The 25,585-nt window shown below is 39.3% G+C and overlaps 1 protein-coding gene across 2 annotated transcripts; it reads right to left on the bottom strand.

The window, feature by feature from the left end:
* Window positions 1–1,383: 1,383 nt before the first annotated feature.
* On the bottom strand, window positions 1,384–10,227 carry KIAA1586 (KIAA1586 ortholog). 2 transcript variants are annotated; one of them, XM_009241985.4, is made up of 4 exons: window positions 9,783–10,227; window positions 9,161–9,244; window positions 5,726–5,806; window positions 1,384–3,906 (listed from the first exon to the last, which is right to left on the bottom strand). In XM_009241985.4, exons 1-4 carry the CDS (start codon window positions 9,801–9,803, stop codon window positions 1,762–1,764), a joined length of 2,331 nt encoding a protein of 776 aa, XP_009240260.2. In that variant the 5' UTR covers window positions 9,804–10,227; the 3' UTR covers window positions 1,384–1,761. The 2 variants fall into 2 exon arrangements, with proteins under 2 accessions (XP_009240260.2, XP_003780706.3); XM_003780658.5 differs by lacking the exon at window positions 5,726–5,806.
* Window positions 10,228–25,585: the final 15,358 nt, after the last annotated feature.

Here is a 25,585-nt window from a genome sequence, read left to right as displayed (position 1 = left end):
GGGTGACATAGCAGGACCCTCCCCTCTCATCCAAAAAAAAAAAAAACCCTAATTCTTTCATGCAAGAATCTCAGCTATTTTGCTGAGCATGGTGGCTCACTCCTGTAATCCCAGTATTTTGGGAGGCTGAGGCAGGCGGATCACCTGAGGTCAGGAGTTTGAGACCAGCCTGGCCAACAAGGTGGAACCCCATCTCTATTAAAAATACAAAAAATTAGCTGGGCATGGTGGCAGACGCCTGTAATCCCAGCTACTTGGGAGGCTGAGGCAGGAGAATCGCTTGAACCCAGGAGGTGGAAGTTGCAGTGAGCCGAGATTGCACCACTGCACTCCAGCCTGGGTGACACAATGAGACTCCGTCTCAAAAACAAACAAAAAAAAAATTAGCCAGGCGTGGTGGCACACTCCTGTAATCCTAGCTACTCGGGAAGCTGAGGCAGGAGAATCACTTGAACCCGGGAGGCGGAGGTTGCAGTGAGCCAAGATTGCACCATTGCACTCCAGCCTGGGTGACACAACGAGACTCTGTCTCAAAAAAAAAAAAAAAAAAAAAAACTCAGCTATTTTACATCTGGCCAAACTTACAACCTTAGTTCCTTCTAAAATTGTTTTTAAAAATTCTTGTTATTTCTGATTTTAGGTGACTAAATTTCATTGATTCTTTTTGGCATATGAAATATAATTTACCCAATTCATTTTGCATCTGCTGAAGTCTCAATTTTCCTACTTTGTTTCTTAAATAGCAGCTTGTTTTGCTCTGCCACAGCAAACTGCAATTGCCATTCATTGTCAAATCTGCAACATACCTTCTTTGAGTCTGTTTACTGTTCCAGTTGTACTATTCTGCATCTCCACTTGATTCTTTTTCAGTATGCCTTCATTTTAAATTTAAAAATTTGCTCATATTCATGTGTAAACTAGAAAAATAATTTAATCATGATTAAAATAAGTATTTCAATTACCAGTTACAATTTACACAGGAATCACTGTAATTCCTGTTGTCTGCATAAAATATTCAAATAAACATTATGTTACATCAATTCATAGAAAAAATAACTTGCATTGAATCCATCTGCTGACAGCAGCAGTATCATATCTATCAGCATTGTTTATATTCAATATTGGAAATGACACACAAGATTGACAGGCACACTACAACAACCATATCTTATGCAAGGTAACAGAGTAAAATGTATTCCTGAAAAACAGTAAAGCTAAGCAGAAAAATATTTTACATTGTTTCAGTTTTTATATTTAAGTAAAAGTAAATAAATTAAAATTTTACTTTTAGTCCTAAACTGATCAGCCACATGTAGCTAGTGGCTACCATACTAGATAGCACAGATATGGAAATGAGAAAGACAAGAGCCAAAAGGCTTACAGTTTTTATTCCATTTCTCTTTTATTTAATATAAGCTCTAGGGCTTAGAACTTATCTGAGTCCTATTTTTTGCATCCTTACTTAAAGTAAAACAGTACAAAATTATAAATGGTGTTTGTTCTGTACAGAACTTCATGGAATATGCATTATGACCCACTCTAGCAAGCATGCGGCAATCTCTAAAAAACTATAGCTTCTAAAACCAATCAGATTATCTTCTTAAAGAATGCCTTTTAAACAGCAACATGCTGATAAAAGTTTAACTGGCTTTCCAAAAAAAAAAAACCTTTATGTATATAAAGGATGTGTAGTACATAATTTACAGATGATAAAAAACGTATACAATACTCTATTGTAAGTTCCATATAGCCAATTGATTCTCATGGAAGACTTGTTGACTTTTGCCGAACTCTTGTATCTGTAGCCAACCTGTGGTTGCAACTTGACCAAGATTTTACAAACGGTGTTGCATCCCAATCTGCTAATTCTTTCCCCAGTAAATTTATTGTCATTAAATCTGATACATGATCTATTGTTAAACTATTTCTCACCCTTGTACAAATTATGTTCATTAAATTGAAACCCCTTTCAGCTTCAGCACTATTGATTGCAATGGTGCTAACTATCTTTTTAGCTTTGTATATAGTTGTAGGAATTGAAACATTGTTTGATTTTATATTATTATTTACAAATTCCCGAAAATCATTCAAATCAACTTCATATTTTAAAATTTTACACAAATGAAATAATGTTTTTTCACCAGCTATCCATGGTGAAGTTATTTCTTCATAAGGCCATGTGGAAGGTTCTAGCAAATCAAAGTAATTAAAAATATCTTCATGGTTTCTGTCAGATAAAAGGCGTAGGTTCATGTGCTGAATTATATTGTCTAGTAATATATTCCTAGGAAGAGCATTAAATTTATTGTTCTTATTAAATGGAATATCTTTAAACTTATCTGACTTGATCAAATCTTCAATTTGAGATTCATACTTTCCAGTACCAATTTTTAAATTTTCCAAAGCTCTTATGGTACGTTTGATCAATTTTTGTGCTTTCTGAATATTAGTTGATCTTGACTGTAATGCAGTTGAAAGTACTGAAAATTCTTCAAGAATGTCAATCATTAAAGCAAGGTCTTGTAAGAAATTAATGTTAGCTAATCTCTTTGCCAAACCAGAGTAAGAATGAGAAAAATGCATATATAATATAGGATATGCATGCCATACAGCAGTAGCAGCTTGTAAACTACATGCCGCCCATCTTGGTCCCATTACCCGACCAATTTTAATAATTTCAGTTTCAAGTTCTTTAGCTACAGTTCCTAGAAGCTTGGTTTGATTTTTATTAGGTTGATGATAAATAGAATAAATTTTATCAAGAAATATTTTTAAATGATTAATTTGTTTTATTTCGGATATAGAATCATCAAGTGACAATTGTAATCGATGATTTAAACAATTCCAAATGATGATTTCAGGAAAATTTTCTAACAATTTTGTAGCTACTCCAGACTTTCTTCCCAGGATTGTATTAGCACCATCAGAACAAAATGCAATTAAATTTGCTTTCAAATATTCATTTGTAAAACCACAATCATTTAAAGTAGTCAATAATGTATTGACAATACACTCTGCTGTAGTTGACACCAATTCTTTTAAAGCCACAAATAACATAACAGGTGCAGGAGCTGACTGAATTGTGCACTGGAGATAAATCACTAGGGTGCTTTTCTTTGAAACCGTAGATGCCTCATCAATTATGATACAGATTTTGGCATTCTCTTCTATAATATTCTTAAATATCTTCATCTTCATTTCTTTTGCAATATGTTCTGCTATTCTTGTTGCACTGTAACGTGTATTTAAACAATTTACCTCTCCATTTTTTTCCTGTAATTCTCTTGCCCCCTCAATATCAGATAAAGGTCTGTTATGTTTTACTAAACTGTAAACAGTATTGAAAACTTTCACAGTAGCATCAATATTTTTATTATTTTGTTTATGCACTAAATTAGAAATTGAATCATTAGTTGATTCCTTTAACAAATCCTGAATTTTACCATGGGCTTTAGAAACATCATGTTCCCTAATCTTTTTTCGTAGAGAAGCTTGCCTAGTAGTTTTATTACTGCCATTAGGGGTTACTAAATATGCAATCCATTCCTTGGACACATGGACATGCTTTTCTGCTTTCGATCCCAAACGCCGAACTGTTGAACAATCCTTACATCCTAATTTACCTTCTTTTATTTCAAGCCATTTGTATTGTTCTGTAAACATAAATGCTTGTTTTTCATTCCAACAATCTGGAAGCACAAGATTATCTATTTCTTTCTTTGATGAAAGTGATGGCTTTTCTTCAATAATTGGTTGTTCAATATACTCGAAATGTGGTTCCTTTGCCTTAGACAATCCGCAATGATTTTTGCTCACTTCATTATTTTCTGTGTCTGTTTTCACCTTCTTCATATTTAAAAAATGCAAAAAATCACCCTGTCGTTTTGGCATTTTAGGAAACAGAATCTGAAAAATAATTTTACATATGTAAGTAAAATTCATAACACTTTAAGGGTCAATGTAAAAAGTTCTCTTAGTGATTCTTTATCTAATTTTGGAAATACATTTTAAACTTAAATACTTAACCTGATTTTCAGTTTATATCTATAATATCAATATGACTTGCTATTTCTTGAAAAACCCACTATTAGTTTTTAAAATTCTACAACCAACAACAGTTTCACAAAATTTGACTGTGAATTATCATCCAATTAGCAAAATGGTTGGTCATATGAGTATGCTATTTGCACCTCCCCATACCAAAATCCTCCCATGCTCAAGTCCCTTGTATAAAATGAAGTATTTGCACTCAACCTTTGCATATCCTCCTCTATACTTGAAGTCATTTCTAGATTATTTTTAATACCTAATATAATATCAATGCCATAAAAGTTTTTATAATGTATTACTTTTTAATGTGTTTATTATTGTATTTTTATTATTTTAAAAAATATTTTCCATCTACAGTTGGGTGAATCCACGGATGTGGAACCCACAGCATATGAAGGGCTGACTGTAGTAGCAACATGAAGGGTGGATAATATTTTCAATTACATTAATGAATAAGATGAAAATGAAACAATAAAGACATATATTAGAGTTTCACTCATTCATCAATGACATCAACACCTTTCCAAACTAATGAAGAGTTTAAAAAAAAATTTTTTTTTTGAGATGGAGTCTGTCACCCAAGCTGGAGTGCAGTGGCGTGATCTCAGCTCACCGTAACCTCCACCTCCCGGGCTCAAGCAATTCTCATGTCTCCGCCTCCCGAGTAGCTGAAATTACAGGCACGTGCCACAACACCCGGCTAATTAGTTGGGACTATAGGCATGCACCACCACGCCCGGCTAGTTTTTGTATCTTTGGTAGAGATGAGGCTTCACTATATTGGGCAGGCTGGTCTCGAACTCCTGACCTTAAGTGATCTGCCAGCCTTGGCCTCCCAAAGTGCTGGGATTACAGGTGTGAGCCACCATGCCTGGCCGAGTTTTGGAATATTGCAAAGCAACTTCCTCAATTTTTTTGTATTGCATTTAGTCTAGCAGAGACACATCACACTTTGAAATTTAATCTGCATTAACATTGTATCCTTCACTTTCTTAAGTTTAATCAACAAATAATAAATCAAACTCTAGTTTGTATTTTACTGATTACAATGGGGTAATGTTCTATTAATACTGCAGCAAGACACTATTATGTATTAATAGTATTTCTACCAATAGATGCAAATAACCTCAAGTGCACAGATAGTAGGAAATGATGTATTAAGTAGGAAATGATGTATTAAATATAATGATCATTTATGTACTTGTGCATTTATATAATTTAATTTGTAATAACCGTTATGTTTACGATCAGCTCACAAAATTCCTGAAAGTTTAACAATTAGATTTTTTTTTTTTTTTTGAGACGGTGTCTTGCTCTGTTGCCCAGGGTAGGGCGCAATGGCATGATCTTGGCTCACTGCAACCTTCACCTCCCAGGTTCAAGTGATTCTCTGCCTCAGCCTCCCAAGTAGCTGGGATTACAGGCATGTGCCACCAAGCCCGGCTAATTTTTTGTATTTTTAGTAGAGATGGGGGTTTCACCTTGTTGGCCAGGCTGGTCTCGAACTCCTGGCCTCAAGTGATCCAACCGCCTCAGCCTCCCAAAGTGCTGGGATTACAGGCGAGAGCCACCGTGCCTGGCCAACAATTAGTTCTTATGATCCAGTTCAAGCCACCACCAACACACTATTGCACTTAATAAGAAAACTGAACAAACACAAATATAATGTGCTTACATCACTATAATAGGTTCTAGGGTTTTCATCATCACCACAGACCAGATCGATGTATTCAAGAACAGGTCTCGATGGTCCTTCCTAAAAAGGAAGTGGGCAAATTTACAAGTCATGAACAATCATTCCAATTAAACTTAAATTTAACAATCAGTGGGAGATTTTTTTAGTTGGAATTGGCAAAGATTCTTGAGAAAATCTTGCAAGTGGCACAGGATAATCAGAAACAAAACGGGCAAAGGGGCTGGGAGCAGTGGCTCACACCTGTAATCCTAGCACACTGGGAGGCCAAGACAGGAGGATCACTTGAGCCCAGAAGTTCAAGACCAGCCTGGGCAACATAGTGAGACACCAACTCTACAAAAATAAAAAATCAGATGGGTGCGGTGGCTCACACCTGTAATCCCAGCTACTTGGGAAGCTGAGGTGAGAGGGTTACTGGAGCCCAGGAAGTTGGGGCTACAGTGAGCTATAATTATGCCATTACATTCTAGCCTAGATAAAATTTAGAGCAAGACACTGTCTAAAAAAAAAAAAAAAAAAAAGAGGCATGGGAAAAGAGTCAGAGTACATGAATATGTAATAATGTTCCTGCTAGTAAAAAGGAAAAAAAAAAATACGTAAATAATGACAAAACCCAAAGAGCCTAAATCTACATAGAGGAATAAAGCCATGTAGATTCCTTTCAAAATGGGAAATAGCACAGACATTGATTTTAAAAGATACAGATTTCAGTTAGGCACAGTGTCAGTCTCAGCTGCTCAGGAGGCTGAGGCAGGAGGATCACTTGAGCCCAGGAATTCAAGTCTAGCCTGGGCAACATAGTGAAAAACCCACCCCCTGGCCCTACCTCATTAAAAAAAAAGATACAGATTTCATAGTACAATTTTTTTTAACTGAAATGATTATCAGTAATCTCTTAGATAGCTGAGTTCAAAATAACGAAGTTCTTTGATAACCCTGCTTTATCCTCCACATCACCGTACAGCCAAACATCAAACTCTGAGTCTTCTTGATCCTTTCTTTACATATACACTACCCTCATCATAGACCAGGCCATAAATGCCCTAGTCAAAATCCTAGATTTTATTCTGTAGGCAAAGGAATCAATAAATAACATCAAGATGGGAACATTATTAGAGCTGTTTCAAGAAGGTTAACCACATAGGAGAGTATGTGGGAAGAATACAAACAAGATAGTCAATCTAGACAAATGGTAATGTGGTACAAAAATAGTGATGGCAAGGAGGAAGTAAACTTCCCTGTATATGTACTATATTTCAATAAAATTTACATTAAGATAAGGACTCTTTTTGTATCCCCAAATCTTTTATCATTTCTTTCTTTCAGCATATTGTTTATTTTGGAGGCTAGGTACATGACAGAACACAAAGAGGATTCTGTGCCACAACGCAGAATGAAGGCTAGATAATCAACATTTATACGAAAAGACTAAGGAATCCAAACCAGAATATATCAAGAAGTAACAAACTTTTTTTCTTTTAATCTAAAGAACCCACAAGCGGAGAACTACACCAAGCAGCACTGCATCTTTACTGGATGGTACTATAAAAAACACAGAGAAATAAGCATATCCTGGTAGAGCCCAGTATACGATGGGGTTACAAAGGAAAAATGTCTCTGAGTGTATTTCAAAGTGGAATTAAGTTATCATTGTCTTTTATGTGGCACCACTGAAATGCAACAGGGATGTTTTACTACATTCTTTCTGGTACTGCAATTACACTGACAGCATGTAATTCACTTCTCCATATAAGAGCTGTCAAATCTTTGATCTTCTATTTTGAACAGGGTTAAATATAAAGGGTTCTATCACGCTGGATATACAAAATACTGTATTAAAAGATGTAGAAGGATCTTTATATTTAAAATAAAATTTAAAGTAAGAGTTTTAAACCTCAGCTAAACACAGCCTATATATTAACTCAGAATTTAAAATATAATGGTTTATTCCTTAGGATATTACACAAATCTATACCTATTTACTTTTCCAAACTTAATTTTGTACATCCCATCTGTGTTTCTCAACGGCACATGGATCATCAATCAGACATGTGTCACTTCTACATACAGATGCACAAAAAACTCATCAAGATCATCTGTCCCAATCATTCCTGTTTTTATACCAGTTAAGAGGAACCAAAATTATTTTTCCTAAAGACCCATGAAATCCTCTTCCCAAATGTTTCTCGTTACAAAAACAGAAACCATTGCTCTTCGATTTCAAGTGACGTTGCTTACTGCATAACAACAGTGAAGGCAGAGTCAGCATACAATCTCCCTTGGTACCATCAATATTTAGAAAGATTCCAAATGTCAGGAACAAAATATACACACACTATTAATTGGGAAATATGTCCAGAAAGTGACAGGGTAAAGAACTTATACACAAAACATGAAAAACAAACAACGATATTAACAAAACAATGTTTAGGGAGGAAATTTTAATTTAAAAAACAAGTGACTTACAAAGTCGCCCTAAACCTACAAAAACTAAAAAACACAGAAACATTAGACAGACACTCCATTAAAGAAAAATTCTACAGCTTGAATACCAAACTGCAACTAACTACGACATTCCAAAAGAGGAGTTCGGGACATAACTGTTTTCTGCCTAGCTAGCTGAGACACCACTTTACGCAAAGCCTTTCTAAAACTCCAATAATTTTGGATGAAAATCACCCCAAAATATATCATAAAATACTCCCTTCTGCTTTGGAAACCCATGCTGTACAAAGTGTGCTCAGAAATCCTTATGTCCTTGCACTTGTCTGAAAATGAAGATTCCTGGGCCCCCGCCTGGAAATTCTGACTCGGTAGGTCTGCAGTGGGGCCCAGGAATCTGCCTGTTTATACTTACTAAGGCTTGAAAACTACTGTCCCAAAGGGAAGAAACTCAGAAAAATAGAGCATGTTCCCAGTGATGTAGGATTCTTCATTATGAGCATCAACTGTACTATGCTGTAACATGATGATCTCAGAGGTTAGAGAAATCTTCAAGCTATTTGCCTTCATGTTAGAAGCACCATAACGCTAAGATTCTGGGCTCTCACAACCCTTCCTGTTTTCTACGTCCTTGCTCATCATTAGCAGCTCCTTCCTCCGTGTCGCCTTTAGAAGTTACTCTTGCTCCTTTTCAAAACAGCGTTTTAGACACCAGCGTTTTATCTTAAGTCTAAATGAAAGGCAGGGGGCGAGATTAAGTGTACAGCACGTTCTTTAGGACATGCTCTTTGTGATGGCTACGGGGGTGGCTCAGATAGCTCTTTTGGTAAATTTCCCAATCCTGTGCCATGCTTCAGGGTCTAGTATGTATTAGACACTCATAAACGTTAAATGACCAGGTGAGGTAAAATTACATAATGGCCCACCATAGTCTTTTACTCTGGGAAAAACCCAATCATCATTGCTACTTACACTGACAAACCGAATGTCGTCTTCATTTTCATCCGTTGTTGACTCAGATGCCTCAGGGCCAGCTGGAGGGACAGATTCTATTATCTATAAAAACAAGCCAAAACATGCTTATATCTGTTCAGCCACATTCTTGTAGGAAGAGAGCGTTTCCGAAAGGAACAATTAAAGATAGAGAGCTCTTGAGGAAAACGAACTGAGCACAATTTCACGGAAACCCGACTAGGAACGGAACTCGAGCAGTCGGCTCTTGCCACAGCGTGTGCGGAGCTGCAGGGACCCAACGCTGAAAACGCGTTACCAGCCTCTCAGAATTCCCCGTATCTACTCCAGAAGGAGGAACGCAAGCTCAATACCGAAGGGCAATCCTGCCTTAAAACGTCGCTCCCACTTGCCCAGCCGCGGCCACAACGAACGCCAGGGCCCGTGCAGGGGGCCGGGCGGCCATTGTTGCTGCGGGTTCCTCGCTCAGACACGCACCAAGCCCCAGAGCTGGGCTCGGCCTCAGACACTGAAGAGGTATCGCCCCGAGGCTGCGACGGAGCACCAGGCCTCAGACCGCAGTAAACACAAACCCTTCGCGGTTCGCCTTTGAGAACGCCAGGACCCTCACTCGACTACTCACCTTCGAACCCGGGTCTCCCATGTCTCCGACGGCCGCGCTGACAGCACCACTGCTCCTGCTGTCCCTGCCGCCGCCGCTGCCGCCACGAATCCCCTTCCCGCCCTGCACCGCCTCGCGCTACCGGGACCCGCCCCTGGGTGAGCTCGGAGGCCACCGGCGGAAAGAGACGAAAACCGCTTCAAAAGAGGGGCGGCCCTCACTGGCCCGCTATCCCTCCGGAGCCTCTTTCTCTCATTCCTGGGCTTCCTTCCCCGCGCCGCGCAGGATGCTGGGTTGGTAGTTCCTACCCGCCGAGCGACCGCCCCGCGCGTGGGTGAAGAATGGAACAGGACTCTGAGCTACAGCGAAGGCGTCTGCCTTCGCTTTTGCTCTAGTAAAATAAAATAGCCGAGTTCTTTCTCTCACTTTTTCACAACCAAGTTTTCGTCTATGTAATAGACCAATGAGAATGAAAAAAAAATTGTGTGTGATTTGCTCAGAAATTGCCTTGCCAAAATCGTAGCTCACCTTTTTATAACATTTATTCACAAATGATTTTAAACATGAAATTTATGAAAGCAAATTTTAACAGAGAACATTCTTTTAAAGCTTTTATTTGTTTACCTCTATCAGCCGAGGACCACCTGTTATTGACAAGTCTGTAGTCCCAGAAAATCACCTTTATCATTTTGACCCTGACCTACAATGCACAAAATTATACAACAGAGGAGCTATGAGGTATCTGATTAGCCAACTGATCTTCAGCAAAGCAAACAAAAACATAAAGTGGGGAAAGGACACCCTTTTCAACAAATGGTGCTGGGATAATTGGTGACCCACATGTAGAAGAATTAAACTGGATCCTCATCTCTCACCTTTTACAAAAATCAACTCAAGATGCATCAAAGACTTAAATCTAAGGCCTGAAGTCATAAAAAGTGTTCAAGATAACCCCGGAAAATACCTTCTAGACATTGGCTTAGGCAAGGACTTCGCGATGAAGAACCCGAAAGCAAATGCAACAGAAACAAAGATAAATAGACTGAACTTAATTAAACTAAAAAGCTTCTGCACAGCAAAAGAAATAATCAGCAGAGTAAACAGACAACCCACAAAGTGGGAGAAAAGGAAAACATAGGAACAAAGGAAAACGTAGACTTACTAGGATTTTAAGGAGTTGGTGAAACTTAAGTGAAGCAGTGTTTTGATAGGTTCAAAACCATCTAGTGCTGTGTGTAAAGGGTTCAACATCACATATGGACTGCATAGCGAGCCCAGGGTCTTGTTAACTTCAAAACTACAAAGTTAACACATACAGAGTATTGTGCTCAGAAACCCCTTCCTCTGTGTAGCCATGCCCTAAGTGTGTGGATTTATTTCTGGGTACTGTATTCTGTTCCATTTTTCTATGTGTCTGTTTTTATACCAGTACCATGCTGTTTTGGTTACTATAGCTCTGTAGTAGAATTTGAAGTCAGGTAATGTGATTCCTCCAGTTTTGTTCTTTCTGCTCAGGTTAGCTTTTGCTATTATTCTCAGTCTTTTGTGGTTCCACATAAATTTTAGAATTGTTTATTCTGTTTCTTTGAAGAATGTCATTGGTATTTTGATGGGGATTGGATTCAATCTGTAGATTGTTTTGGGTAGTATGGGCATTTTTTTCTTTTTTATAAAAATATATTTTTTATTTCAATAGGTTTTCAGGAAGCAGGTGGTGTTTGGTTACATGCATAAGTTCTTTAGTGGTGGTTTCTGAGATTTTGGTGCACCCATAACCCAAGCAGTGTACCCTGTACCCAATGTCACCCCCTCCCACCCTTTCCTGAGTCCCCGAAGTCCTATGTATCATTCTTATGCCTTTGTGTCCTCATAGCTTAGCTTCCACTTATGAGTGAGAACATAACAACATTTGGTTTTCCATTCCTGAGTTAAATCACTTAGAATAATAGTCTCCAGTTCCAGCCAGGTTGCTGTGAATACCATTATTTGCTCCTTTTTATGGCTGAGTACTATTCCATGGTGTGTGTGTGTGTGTGTGTGTGTGTGTGTGTGTGTATACGCCATTTTCTTTATCCTCTTGTTGATTGATGGGCATTTAGGCTGGTTCTATATTTTTGCAATTACGAATTATGCTGCTATAAATATGCATGTGCAAGGATCTTTTTTGTATAATGACTTATTTTTCTGTGGTTATTGCTTTTCCTAGTAGTAAGATTGCTGGATCAAATGGTAGATCTACTTTTAGTTCTTTAAGGAATATCCACACTGTTTTCCATAATGGTTGTACTAGTTTACATTTCCACTAACAGTGTAAAAGTGTTCTCTTTTCACCACATCCATGCCAACATCTATTATTTTTTGATATTTTGATTATGTCCATTCTTGCAGGAGTAAGGTGGAATTGCATTGTAGTTTTGATTTACATTTTCCTGATAATTAGCCGTGTTGAGCATTTTTTCCATATGTTTGTTGGCCATTTGCATGTCTTCTTTTGAGAGCTGTCTATTCATGTCCTAAGCTCACTTTTTGATGGGGTTGTTTTTTTTTCTTGCTGATTTGTTTGAGTTCTTTGTAGATTCTGGATATTAGTCCTTTGTCAGATGTATAGATTGTGAAGATTTTCTCCCAGTCTGTGGGTTGTCTGTTAACTCTGCTGATTATTTCTTTTGCTGTGCAGAAGCTTTTTAGTTTAATTAAGTCCTGTCTATCTTTGTTTCTGTTGCATTTGCTTTTGGGTTCTTGGTCATGAAATCTTTGCCTAAGCCAATGTCTAGGTTTTTTCCGGTGTTATCTTGTACAATTTTTATGGTTTCAGGTCTTAGATTTAAGTCTTCGATGCATCTTGAGTTGATTTTTGTATAAGGTGAGAGATGAGGATCCAGTTTAATTCTTCTACATGTGGGTCACCAATTATCCCAGCATCATTTGTTGAAAAGGGTGTCCTTTCCCCACTTTATGTTTTTGTTTGCTTTGCTGAAGATCAGTTGGCTACAAGTATTTGGCTTTATTTCTGGGTTTCTATTCTGTTCTGTTGATCTATGTGCCTATTTTTATACCAGCACTATGCTGTTTTGATGACTATGGCTTTGTATATAGTTTGAAGTTGGGTAATGTGATGCCTCTAGATTTCTTGTTTGTGCTTAGTCTTGCTTTGGCTATGTGGGCTCTTTTTTGGTTCCATATGAATTTTAGGATTGTTTTTCCTAGTTCTGTGAAAAATGATGGTAGTATTTTGATGGGAATTGCATTGAGTTTGTAGATTGCTTTTGGCAGTATGATCATTTTCACAATATTGATTCTATCCATCAATGAGCATGGGATGTGTTTCCATTTGTTGTGTCGTCTATAATGTCTTTCAGCAGTGTTTCGTAGTTTTCCTTGTAGAGGTCTTTCACCTCCTTGATTAGGTATATTCTTAAGTACCTTATTTTATTTATTTATTTAATTTTTATAGCTATTGTAAAAGGGGTTGAGTTCTTGATTTGATTCGCAGCTTGGTCGCTGTTGGTGTATAGCAGAGCTACTGATTTGTGGACATTAATTTTGTATCCTGAAACTTTACTGAATTCATTTACCAGTTCCAGGAGCTTTTTGGATGGGTCTTTAGGGTTTTCTAGGTATGTGATCATATCATCAGCAAATAGCAACAGTTTGACTTCCTCTTTACCAGTTTGGGTGCCCTTTATTTCTTTCTCTTGTCTGATTGCTCCGACTAGGACTTCCAGTACTATGTTGAACAGAAGTGGTGAAAGTGGGCATCCTTGTTTTATTCCAGTTCTCAGGGGGAATGCTTTCAACTTTTCCCTGTTCAGTATAATGCTGGCTATGAGTTTGTCATAGATGGCTTTTATTACTTTAAGCTATGTCTCTTAAACATAGAGTTTGATTTTAAGTGCCTTGAGGTAATCTTCTTTGGGTTAAATCTGCTTGATGTTATATAATCTTCTTGTACTTGGATAGTAGTATGTTTCCCTAGTTTTGGAAAGTTCTCTGTTATTATCCCTTTGGATAAACTTTCTCTCTTTTTTTTTTTTTTTTTTTTTTGAGACAAAGTCTCGCTCTGTCACCCGGGCTAGAGTGCAATGGCGCAATCTCAGCTCACTGCAACCTCCACCTCCCAGGTTCAAGTGATTCTCCTGCCTCAGCCTCCTGACTAACTGGGATTACAGGCACCTGCCACCACGCCTGGCTAATTTTTGTATTTTTAGTTGAGACAGGGTTTTGCCATGTTTGCCAGGCTGGTCTTGAACTCCTGACCTGATCCACCCGCCTCAGCCTCCCAAAATGCTGGGAATACAGGCGTGAGCCACCATGCCCGGACCCTTTGGATAAACTTTCTACCCTGTCTCTCTCTCTAGCTTTTCTTTAAGTCCAATACCTCTTAGGTGTGCACTTTTGAGGCTATTTTCTGGGTCTTGTAGGTGTGCTTCATTCTTTTTTATTCTCTTTTCTTTTGTCCTCTCTCACTGTATATTTTCATGTAACCTGTCTTCAAGTTCACTTATTCTTTCTTCTGCTTGATCAACTCTACTACTAAGAGACTCTGATTAATTCTTCGGTATGTCAATTGCATTTTTCAACTCCCGAGTTTCTGCTGGATTTTATTTAATTATTTCAATTTCTTTGTTAAATTTACCTGATAGGATTTTGAATCCCTTCTCTGTGTTAGCTTGAATTTCTTTGATTTTTCTCAAAATAGCTATTTTGATTTCTCTGTCTGAAAGGTCACATATCTCTGTCTCTCTGGGATTGGCACCTGCTATTTAGTTTATTTAGTGAGGTTGTATTTTCCAAAGTGATCTTGATGCTTGTGTACATTCATTGCTGTCTTGGCATCAAAGAGTTGGGTATTTATTGTTGTCTTCACAGTTTGGGCTTGTTTGTACACCTCCACCTTGAAAAGGCTTTCCAGGTATTTGAAGGGACTTGGGTGTTATAATCTAAGTTTTTGGTCACTGCAGCCATATCTACATTAAGGGCACCCCAAGCCCACTAACACTGTAGTTCTTGCAGACTCATAGAGGTACCACCTTGGTGGTCTTGAATAAGATTCGGAAAAATTATCTGGATTACCAGACAAAGACTCTTGCTCTCTTCCCTTATTTTCTCCCAAACAAACAGAGTCTCTCCCTCTGTGCTGACCTTCCTGAAGCTAGATGAGGGGTGACATAAGCACCGCTGTGGCCACCAATACTGGGACTGGGCTGGGTCAAACCTGAAGCGAGCATAGTACTGAGTCTTACCTACGGCCTGCTGTAACCACTACCTGGCTGCCTCCTATATTTGCTGAAGTCTCCAGGGCTCTGCAATCAACAAGCAGTGAAGCCAGACAGTCTTGTTTCCTTCCCTTCAGGGTGGCAAGTTCCCCTGAGCTCCAGGTGAGTCTAGAGATGATGTCCAGGACCCAGAGACTAGATTCAGAAACCTTAGAAATATACCTGGTGGCTCTATTCTACTGCAGCTACACTGGCACTGAAACCACAAGATTAAGTCTTTTCCACTCTTCCCTCCCTTTTCCCCAGGCAGAGGAGCCTCCCCCTGTGTCCACTACCACCACATGCCCACAGGGAGTACTGCCAGAGTACCGCCAATGTTCCCTTAATGCACAAGGGCTCTTTAGTCAGCTTATGGTGAATGCTACCAGTCCTGGGACTCACCCTTTAGGGCACTGGACTCCCCTCTAGCCCAGGGCAGGTCCATCCCTGGGCTAGATATACACAAGCCTGGAAATTGGGACAAACCAAGGCCTGGAAATTGGGACCCCACAAGCCCACTTAGTGCTCTTCCTTCCTGTAGTCAAGCTGGTACCTAAGCTGCAAGACAAAGTACCCTGTATACTTCCCTCTCCTTTTCTCAGGCAGAAGAAGTTTCTTGCTGTAGCCATCACAGCTGTGAATAGGCTGGGTCACACCTGAAGCCAGCCCCTCTCAGAGTCTTACCCAAGGCCCACAGCATGTACTACTTGGTTACCACTACTGATTATTCAGGCCCCAAGAGCTCTTTAGTCAGCAGATGATGAATCTTGCCAGGACTGAGTCCTTCCTTTCAAGGCAGTGGGTTCCCTTCTGGACCAGGGTGTGTCTAGAAATGTTGTCCAGGAGCTAGGGCCTGGAAAGGGGGCCTCACGACTGATACCCAGTACCCAATCCTGCTGTGGCTGAGCTGGTATCCAAGTTGCAAGGCAAAGTCCTCTTTACTTTTCCCTGTTTTTTCCTCAAACAGAAGGAAGGGGTCTCTTTTGGACCTGCAAACTGTGCTACCTGGGATTGGGGCAGGGGTGATGCAAGCACTCCCTTAGCTGCACCAACTGCTCTCTGACTTGGTCATGTGTCCCTTAAATCCACTGGCTCCAATCCCAGCATATCTCCACAATTTACCTAGAAGATGTAGTCTTTTTGGCCTAGACAGCCTATCAAGTTTATTTAGGATCGCAGAGCACTTTAGCCTGCGATTGCGAGGCTAACCAAGACTCAGTTCCAACTGCTGGGATGGGTGAATACCCTCTTGCTAGGGCTCTTTAAAATGCTCCCTCTGTGGGCACAGGCTGAGTTCTGCCACATGTTGGCAGCACTGAGTTCCAGTGTAAAGTCCTCCAGTTGCTGTGCTTTCCCTCCCCTAAGTGCACGATTCTCTATGCCATGTGGCCACTGCTGGTGGATGGGGAAGGGGTGGTGTCAGCAATTCGGGACTGTCTTTTCTATCCACTTCAGCGACTCTTTCAGTGTTGTGAAGGTAAAATCAGTTACTGTGAACATCCACTTCATTTTTGGTTCTTATGAAAGTGCTTTTTTGTGTAGATAGTTGTAAAATTTGGTATTCCTGCAGGAAGGAAGATCGGTGGAGGCTTCTACTTGCCATCTTGCTCCACCTGCTCACAGATAGTATTTTTGTTTTTTCAGGAGGAGAAGGCTTCCACAGGCAGTTCTTAAAAATAAAAACAAATCATTATTTCTTCCCCCCTCAACCCCCACCCCCACACTTTTTCTGGAGTCTAAAATTTGCTTCTTTGGGTACCAAAGTTTTTGCTCTTCCTTGATTATTACACACTCTGTGCGTCTCATCTCACTAACTATAACCTCATGTTTTTTTCCCAATTATTCCTACTTTCACTCAGAGCTTTTGTCAAGAGGATTTGGGTGTAAGAGGGAGAAAAATACTTTCATAGAAAAGCATTTTTATACAACTTAACCAGGATTAAGTCTGATATCTCCTAGGCTCCCTTAAGCCAGGCTGTAGGAAAAAGAATACTGGAAGAAGAACAATGCAAGAAGCCAGGTCAAAGCAAAATTCTGAATGTTCAAAATTTTCAAAATAGATTTGTATAACTTCCCACACCTTTTGTTCCAATCATATTCAGTAGCAGCCTAATAAAGATAATCCCATTATGAGGACACCCCATTATAATCACATTGTGAGGACAACAATCAAACTACTGAGGAGTATATAACAGGAAAAAGTAAGATTAATAGAGTCATGTGATCAGCTCATTGTTGAGTAACTTCTGCCATTAAAGGTACAAATTGTCAGACTGCAAATAGTCTAGAAAGCCAAACACAAAAATTCAATAGCAATAATGTATCTTCAAGAGGTGATTGAAAGTCTGATGATTTTCAGTCAGTGAAAAATGGGAACAGATGGGAGAGGTAGGGAAGGACTCCAAGCCATGTGTCCTTCCCCACCTGAAGCTTTCAGCAGGAATCATAAATCTGGCAGGCAGTATCCTCTGAAATCTGTGCAGTGTTTGCTCTTGATTGGATATTTTCCTCACATACATGTGCTGATGAGACTCACTTGCAAGGCAGACTCTCTGCAGATCTCTGGAGTTCTTTGACTGTCTCCTCTCTGGTGGCCTTCTCTGTGTGCTCTAGCTACCTTGACTTCCGTGGACTCTCAAGTCCATCTCCTCAACTTAGGGAGACCAACAGGCTATTCCTGGGTTTGTCTTCCTTGCTTCTTGGCCTAGAAACTTCCTACAAGAAAAAGCTGGGTCAATTTTAAAGTTTTCTGTCTTCTGAGGATCACTGTCCTTCAATGTTTGACATGCAATATGTTGAGGGCTGCTGTTTCATGTATTTTATATAGTGTTTTAGTTGGGAGAGTGAATCCAGTCCTCAATACTTCATTTTGATCCAAATCAAAGCTCTCAGTTTAATTGTTTTCTGCTTCGAAATGAATACTTCTTTCCTTCTGGTAGTCCTTTAGTGTGTGGAGTTGAACCAGTCTAATTAGGAGGTGGGTGAGGTGTGGAATTTATTGTTGTCATGCTTCTCTCACTGCACATCAGGCTTCAGATTGCTCTGTGCTTAGGCTGGGGGCTGGCTTACTAGAGGATTTATTTCAGCGTCTACTCCAGCCTCAAACTTTAGGTCTTCTCTTTTTGGTGTTCCTTAGAAAAGGCCACACCCCCAAGCTCTTGCCCCTCTCCCAGCAGACCGGGGTAGATTGCCCTTACCTGTTATTTGATGCTTTTTTTTTGTCGTTGAGACAGGGTTTTGCTCTGTCACCTAGGATGGAGTGCAGTGGCATCACGGCTAACTGCAGCCTCAACCACTCATGCTCAATTAATTCCCCCACCTCAGCCTTTCGGGTAGCTGGGACCACAGACACATGTCATCATGCCTGGCTAATTTTTGTATTTTTTTTTCTATAGAGACAGGGTTTTACCACATTGCCCAGGCTGGTCTTGAACTCTTGAGCTCAAGGATCTGCCCACCTCCCAAAGTGCTGGGACTACAGGCATGAGCCACCACACATGGCTGACAGGTGGCATTCTCTATTCTAATTAAGACTATCTCAGGCAATGTGCCCCTGAGTCTCAGGGTGGGGACTTTCCAGTGATCCAGTTTTCTTCCAGCTGTTGGTATGAGCCCAATAAATGTTCTGTTTCCCTACAGGGTAATTGTTTTTTCTTTTTCTTTCTCTTTCTTGCAATGGGGCTTCACCAGGGCTCTGAAGGGTGACTGAGTTCCATGCCCTTTTTCCAGCAGCTGAAGATGTGTTTCATAGAGATACAGGGAAGAGGGATCCATTGGAGGTCTTCTTTCCTTTTCTACAGCAGCTTCTGTTCTCTCCTTCCCGCAACCTTCTCCACCACTCTCCCGCTCCACCCCATCTGCTCCATAAGAGATGCTTTCTCAGCACTGTCACTGCCTCCAAGAAAAGGAAGAACAGGCTGGGTGTGGTGGCTCATGCCTGTAATCCCAGCACTTTGGGAGGCAGATCACGAGGTCAAGAGATTGAGATCATCCTGGCCAACTTGGTGAAACCCCGTCTCTACTAAAAATACAAAAATTAGCTGGGCGTGGTGGCACACGCCTGTAGTCCCAGCTACTCGGGAGGCTGAGGCAAGAGAATCACTTGAACCCCGGAGGTGGAGGTTGCAGTGAGCCAAGATCGCGCCACTGCACTCCAGTCTGGGCGACAAGAGCAAAATACTCAGTTTCGGGGGGAAAAAAAAAAAGGAAAGGAAAAACAACACAGCCTGGATGACAGTACATTTGTTTACAGAAGCATTTACTAAATATTTTAAGTCCATTGTTGAGACATATTGCTCAGATAGAAAGATTTCTTACAAAATATTACTGCTCATTGACAACGCAGCTGGTAATCTAAGAGCGCTTATAAAGATATACAAAGAGATTAATGTTGTTTTCATGCCTGCTAAAACAGCATCCATTCTTTAGCTCATAGATCAAGGAGTAATTTTGACTTTCGAGTCTTATTATTTAAGAGACACATTTCAGGCTGGGCGCAGTGGCTCACGCCTGTAATCCCAGCACTTTGGGAGGCCTAGGCGGGTGGATCACCTGAGGTCAGGAGTTCAAGACCAGCCTGGCCAACATGGTGAAACCTCATCTCTACTAAAAATACAATAATTAGCTGGGCAAGGTGGCGGGGGCCTGTAATCCCAGCTGCTGAGGAGGTTGAGGCAGGATAATCACTTGAACCTGGCAGGTGGAGGTTTCAGTGAGCCGAGATTGTGCCACTGCATTCTAGCCTGGGCAACAAGAGTGAAACTCAGTCTCAGAAAAAAAAAAAATACATTTCATAAGACTATAGCTGCCATCGAGAGTGATTCCTCTGATGGATCTGGGCAAAGTAAATTGAAAACCTTCTGGAAAGGATTAACTATTCTAGATACCATTTATATATGTGATTTATAGGAGGAGGTCAAAATATCAACATCAACAAGAGTTTGGAAAAAGTTGACTCCAACCCTCATGGGTGAGTTTTAGGGTTTGGGACTTCAGCGAAGGAAGTCATTGAAGATGTGGAGGAAATAGCAAGAGTCAGATTAATTCTAGACTTAATTCTAATTGTAATTCAAATCTTAGTTAGAATTAGATATGGAGCCTGAAGATGGGACTGAATTGCTGCAATCTCATGATAAAACTTGAACAGATGAGGAGTTGCTTCTTATGGATAGGCAAAGATAGTAGTTTTTTGAGATGGAATCTACTCCTGGTGAAGATGCTGTGCACATTGTTGAAACGACAACAAAGGATTTAGAATATTACATAAACTTAGCTAATAAAGCCATGTCAGAGTTTAAGAGGATTGACTGATTTCAAAATAAGTCCCACTGTGGTTAAAATACTATCAAACAACATCACATGCCATAGGGAAATCTTTCATGAAATAATCAATATGGCAAACTTCATTGCTGTCTTATTTTGAAAAATTGCCACGGATACCTTAACCTTCACTAACCAACATTTTGATCAGTCAGCAGCCATCGACATGGAGACAAGACCGCCCACCAGCAAGAAGATTACAACTCATTGAAAGCTCTGATAATTGTTATCACTTTTAAGCAATAAACTTTTTTGTTTCTTTGCTTTGTTTTTTGTGGAAACAAGGTCGGGGTCTTGCTTTGTTGTCCAGGTTGGTCTCGAACTCCTGGCTTCAAGTGATCCTCCTACCTTGGCCTCCCAAAGTGTTGAGATTATAGGTATAAGCCACTGCACCCAGCTGCAGTAAAGTATTTTTAAGTTAAGATATGTACTTTTAAAAGACATAATTTATTGCACTACAGTACAGTATAAACATAAATTTTATTTGCACTGGGAAGCCAAAACATTCATGTGACTTGCTTGTTGTGATATTTACTGTATTGCAGAGGTCTGGAACCAAACCTGCAATATCTCTGAGGTATGCCTGTGTTCTTCAGATATATCATTCTCTAGAGAACTTACATCATTTTCTGGCCTTCTCTAGTTCATTTTTTATAATCAAGTGCTTGTTTCTGAGGGACATACGAATAAATGCACGAATTGGCTTAAATCAGGGAAACTGAGACTTTTAGTACTGAGGACTATTCAAAATTCCTTCTTAAATGTATCTCATTCTCCTGAAGGTTTAGAAATTCTTTAAATATGACTCTCAAATCTGCATTTGGCCTGGTTCAAAATCTACTCTCCCTAAATTTAAATGGAGATTATACCTTTATTGTCACCAATACAAGTTCAGGTGGAAAGGGAGAAGACTTATGGAAGGCATCTACTCACAGGACATTCCCTATATGAATGTCATAGGAGATGCCCAAGGCCCATGACTCTAGGTGTGTTTCTGGGAATGGGGGAGCTGCAGACACTTAAGTCTGGTTTTGGAATATTGTCACTTCTAGCCCCCTTTCTTGGTCCTGTATGAAAAAATATGAGCAAGCAGAAAACCCACAGAATCATTTTGGAGAAATATTCAGTCCCAATAAATAATTGTCAGTATAAACTTATATGTATGAGTATCTCAACAAAACAGCTGGGTTCCTATCTAATGACCCATCAGACAAAAGAAAAAAGCAAAAATTATAGATATTATAGTAAGAATGTCATAAGGAAAAAGACACCAAATGATAATAATAAGAAGAAATCTTGGGTGAAACAGAGATTTTGTATGGAAAAATATTTCAAAAAGAAGGAGAACAGTAATAAAAATTGTCAGAGAGATACAGGTAGTTTTCTTGGTCTGCTTGAGCTACTGTAACAGAATATCATAGACTGGATGGCGTAGAAACAACAGAAATTTATCTTTCATTGTCCTGGAGGCTAAGAAGTCCAAGGTTAAGGTGACAGCAGATTCAGTGTCTGGTGAGGGCCTGCTTCCTGGTTCATAGACTGCTGTTTTTTTGCTGTGTTCTCCACGGCAGAAAAGGTGAGGGACCTCTCTGGGGCCTCTTTTGTAAGAGCACTAATTCCATTCATGAGGGCAGAGCCTCTCAAAGATCCCACCTCCAAATACCCTCAATTTAGAGATTTAGATTTTAAAATATAAATTTGCAGAGGGATGGGGAGTGGAACACAAACATCCAGTCTATAGCAATACAGCATGCACATATAAGCCTATAATTTTATGAAAAAGGAATAATCTCTGAACAAGAAAAAAACTCTTAGAAATTAGAATTTTGATGGAAAAATAACTAATTTAATAGATTGGTTTAAAATATGTAATAAAATCTTCCAGAAAGCAGAAAAAAGAAAGAAGCAAGGAGATTAACAAATTATAAAGATAAGAAGTCAACAGAATCAATATATTATTATCAAATTGACAAATTAATTGGAATACTGGAAATATCTATCTATATCTATGTCTCTGTATGTCCCCAGAATTAAAGGACGTAAGTATCCAGTTTGAAAGGGTCCATCATGTGCCCAGTGCAATTAATAAAAAAGGATATGCAACAAAGCACATTTCCATCAAATTCTACTATATTGGGGAAAGAGAAAATTAAAGGAGCCTCGGAGAGAATGGAGAAACATTTTCTGAATAAAAGAATGAGAATTAGAATGATGTTAGTCTTCATTGTAACGTAGGGTTTCCAGACTTAGTAAATAAAAATACAGGACACCCAGTTAAATTTGAATTTCATATGATTGAGTAATGATTTAGTGTAAGGTTATGTCAAATATTACATGAGATATACTTATAGTGAGAAATATTCATTTTTCATCTGATTCAAATTTAACCGAGCAGTCATCTTTACCAGCAATCCTGCAGTAGCAGCACTGGATCTAACTCTCCCGTATGATTATGAAAGTGGACTTTCTTACCTTTTTGCTCCTCTAAGAAATAAGAAAAAAAAACACAGAGGAATAAAAACAGGACAACAGCAGTAAAAACAAAATACCAGGTCTGGTATCTTTAGCGATGTAAGTGACCGAAAATCTCTACAGAATCCAAAGACTTTTAAAAGTTGCTGTTAGAAGTTAAATTGGGCAAAAATGCAAAGAGAATGTCAAGGTACTTCATGAATGGTAGATCTCAGACAGCATCAATAAAAGTATACTTCCTGAAAATGAAATCACCTTTGCAAAAGTTGTAACAGTGAGAAGATTTTGACAGTGGAGGGGGTCTGACCTAACCAACTCCATTTTGCTTCTAACCTCCAAGCTGCCCTTGCTCATTCCAGACCAAAGTTCAAGAAAAATATTTCAAGACGCATGTCTTCCATCTACCCTGCCAGCTACTTAAGTGTTCTTTTGGTTTATACCAAACTCCCAGAAGGGTATGAACCTTGCAGATATTTGCTTGCCCCTTGTAAAATTACTTGCATTGCGGGTAAACCTAGCGGTATGCCCTTGAGTTTTTATTGAAAATCATTGTAAGAAGAGATTTATGTGAATTAAGATATGCTTAAACCCACCATTTGACAGATACCTGATAGACATTGCCTCATTCAAATCTAAACTTTGTGAGTAAGTGGTATCATCCCTATTTTATAATTAACTAAACTAAGACAAATAAAATGGTATTTTGTCCAAAGGTATGGTGTTTGGACATGTCAGAAACAGAAGTAAAACCCAAGTCTATGCTATTTTTAGTCTAGAACAATAGTCAACATCTTCTACATTTGCTGCAAAACAAATATGATTGTCCATTGTAAAAGTTTACATGATATTCCTTGTTAAAATTTCCTCCAGAATTTAATGCAATAAAACCTTTGTTTCGCTGAGCAACTGCTCGCATCTTTGTTTCTTTAATAAAATATGCAATTTGCCCGGGTGCGGTGGCTCACGCCTGTAATCCCAGCACTTTGGGAGACCGAGGCGGGTGGATTGCTTGAGGTCAGGAGTTTGAGACCAGCCTGTCCAACATGGGGAAACCTGTCTCTACTAAAAATACCCAAGTTAGCTGGGTGTGGTGGCAGGCATCTGTAATCCCAGCTACTGGGGAGGCTGAGGCAGGAGAATTGCTTGAACCCGAAAGGCAGAGGTTGCAGTGAGCTGAGATCGCGCCACTGCACTCCAGCCTGTGTGACAGAGTGAGACTCCGTCTCAAAAAATAAAAATAAAAATAAACTATGTAACTTACAACTTTTACCTCAGAAACTAAAATTCGACTCAGTCACAACATCTACATTAACCCGTATAGTAGTTCCTTTGCAAACTGCTGCCAATATTTCTTCTTTTGGAAATCAATGGTATATAAATAAACAAGTATAAATACACACTCATGCAGACATGAACACAGTCAGTCAAACTGTATCAGAGGAACTGATATACACATAATACTACTTAATACTAGTGAAAAAGAGGTAAGTGCCAAAAGATAGGTTCAGATACATTGTTGCAATATTAAAGATGGGAAGAGGTGAACTTGGTTTCTCAAGTCGCCCACTTGGCCCTCTTCCAAGTTGTACTTTCCTTCTTTTCTTTCCTTTCCTTCCTGTTCTAAATAAAGCTTTTTAATAAACTTGCACTCCTGCTCTGAAACTTGCCTTGGTCTCTCCTTCTACTTTATGCCCTTCAGTTGAATTCTTTCTCCTGAGGAGGCAAAAATGAGGTTGCTGCAGACCCCTATGGATTCGCCGGTAGCAACTCTGAAGACTCCTGTGTATACAAGTTAAATAAATTTGTATGCTTTTTTCTACTGTTGATTAATCTGCCTGACGTTAGTGATGTAACTGCCCAAAGAGTTCACCTTGCCTGCTGCCTAGACAGAGCTGATTTATCAAGACAGGGGAATTGCAATGGCCAAAGAGTAGTTCACGGAGATCCTGCTGTGTGGGAGACCAGAGTTTTATTATTGTTCAAATCAGTCTCCCCGAGCATTCGGGATCAGAGTTTTTTTTTTTTGCCTTTAAGCTTATTTATTTATGGGATCTGGTTTCACTGTGGGTGGCACTTCCACTTTAATGCAATGATCAAAAACATTAAGATCTGTGACAGGATGGATATTGGGACAATAAGCATGGCAATGTCATTGTTGCCAAGCCAAATTTTACAAGAGGCAAAGGAAAGCAAAGGGTAACTAGAATGCAGAGGTTCTTCATCATCATCTTCAATCAGCTGTCACAGAATTTCCCACTATTGAACATCCCTTACAATTCTTACTTCTCTTCACCCCACCAGGTATCTGAAATGGAAAAAAAAAGGAAATAATTCTCCCTGAGAGACTTCTGCGTCCTTCTTTTTTCTTTTCAATAGCAACTTCAACTGTTGACAGAGGTTCCTTAGGTTTCTTCAAAAAGAAAAATTTTGAAGCTGAGAACAGAATAGTCTGTTTTTAAATAAATCTTAAAATATTTTCATTTCACACCCTTGTTCCACGAGGAAAAAATTTACATAGTGACGAATATGTTTTGTTCAGGCAGTGTGCAATAATAAAGTTTAGGCCAAATCAGATTTATGATTAGGAAACAAATGCTGGTTTGGTACTAAATTTAGGGAAAAAAATGAACCCATATCCACATATGTACTTATAGACACTAAAGCACAAAACAGATAATCTAGCTGGCATCCAGTGTTTCTTGACTTTGGCTGAATCTCTGTTCCCCAGAACAGACTGTAAGCTCCAAAAGGTGGGGACCATATTTTGGTCAGCTTTGG

This window comes from Pongo abelii, chromosome 5 (genome assembly GCF_028885655.2).
Source record: "Pongo abelii isolate AG06213 chromosome 5, NHGRI_mPonAbe1-v2.0_pri, whole genome shotgun sequence".
In the NCBI taxonomy this organism is placed as follows: domain Eukaryota; kingdom Metazoa; phylum Chordata; class Mammalia; order Primates; family Hominidae; genus Pongo; species Pongo abelii.
The sequence above is the reverse complement of the archived record's forward strand: the minus strand, read 5'-3'. Positions and strand labels throughout refer to the sequence as shown.